Below are 973 nucleotides of genomic sequence, written 5' to 3' on the forward strand. Positions count from 1 at the left end.
GGGCTTCTGAGACTGTGTTACTGGTGGTGAGGTGGAAAGAATATATGGGGGGACGGGGGGCAGCGAGGGGGGGGGGAAGGAATAACCAGTTTTTTTCCCCCCTCCAGTCTCTGGACCTTATTGAATGTCATTGAAGAAAGTTTTGAATGCCGGATAAAGAGAGGCGAATTAAAGTGTGTGACAGCGGAGGCTAAGCAAACACAAAGAGCACTCTGTCACACTTCGGGGCAAAATCCGTGGGCTTTTTACCAAGTCTCTTCGCTATGATTGAATTAAGTAATAGGAAAACATTTTCTTTCAGTTTAGAGCCATTAGACAAAAACTTCAAAGCGAATAACACTTTTTAATGTGCGTCCTCACAATGGAGCCGGGTTTGTGCTGAAATGTTTAAATGGTTTGTTGTGCGACTCTGGCGCGGGAGAGAGCCCCGGGCCGGGCGGAGCAAGCGAGCATCCGGAGAGGGTTGTAGCGCGGTCTGCGACCCAAGGGCACGCCAGCCGCCATCGACAGTCACGAAAAGGAGCGCCCTGCCCTTGGGTGACCATTCAGAGAAAAGGAAATGCAGTGCCCATGGAGAGGGCGGGCGAGAGGGTGGGTCCTAGATTCGACGCCCCGTGAGACCAAGAGGAGCCGGCGCGCTGGCCTCACCAAGCTGGATTCCCCGACCCGCCACTCGGGGTTTGGAGCACCCTGGGTGTGCGGTGCCTCGAGCTCCGCTGCCAGGCAGCCTAGCCTGGCTTCGTTGCGCCATCCTCTAGCTTAAAGCGCCTGCCAGGGTGGCTTCCACCGGATTTGAACTGTCCTACGCAGAGCCCAAGACCCCCCTCCCCCTAGCGGGGCGGGGCGGTGGCATTAGCCTGACAGCCAGAGAGAGGGGCCCAGGGAGCCCCCAAGCCTGGCAGGCTGGGCTCTGTCCCTGCCGCTGGTTTTTCAAGTGCCCCTCAGGGACAGTTCGACATGGAATAATTTCTGT

The 973-nt window shown here is 56.8% G+C and overlaps 1 protein-coding gene across 1 annotated transcript in view; it reads right to left on the reverse strand.

The window, feature by feature from the left end:
- Nucleotides 1-751, reverse strand: part of GSX1 (GS homeobox 1) — a 4,307-nt gene extending 3,556 nt beyond the window's left edge. The window contains exon 1 of the mRNA XM_004715219.1: nucleotides 649-751. Within this exon, the coding sequence (XP_004715276.1) occupies nucleotides 649-751 (103 nt within the window). The remainder of the gene's footprint in view (nucleotides 1-648) is intronic.
- Between the last annotated feature and the right edge of the window lie 222 nt (nucleotides 752-973).

The sequence above is a fragment of the Echinops telfairi genome, unplaced genomic scaffold (assembly GCF_000313985.2).
Source record: "Echinops telfairi isolate 266 unplaced genomic scaffold, ASM31398v2 ScPeMD7_2565;HRSCAF=3150, whole genome shotgun sequence".
NCBI lineage: Eukaryota > Metazoa > Chordata > Mammalia > Afrosoricida > Tenrecidae > Echinops > Echinops telfairi.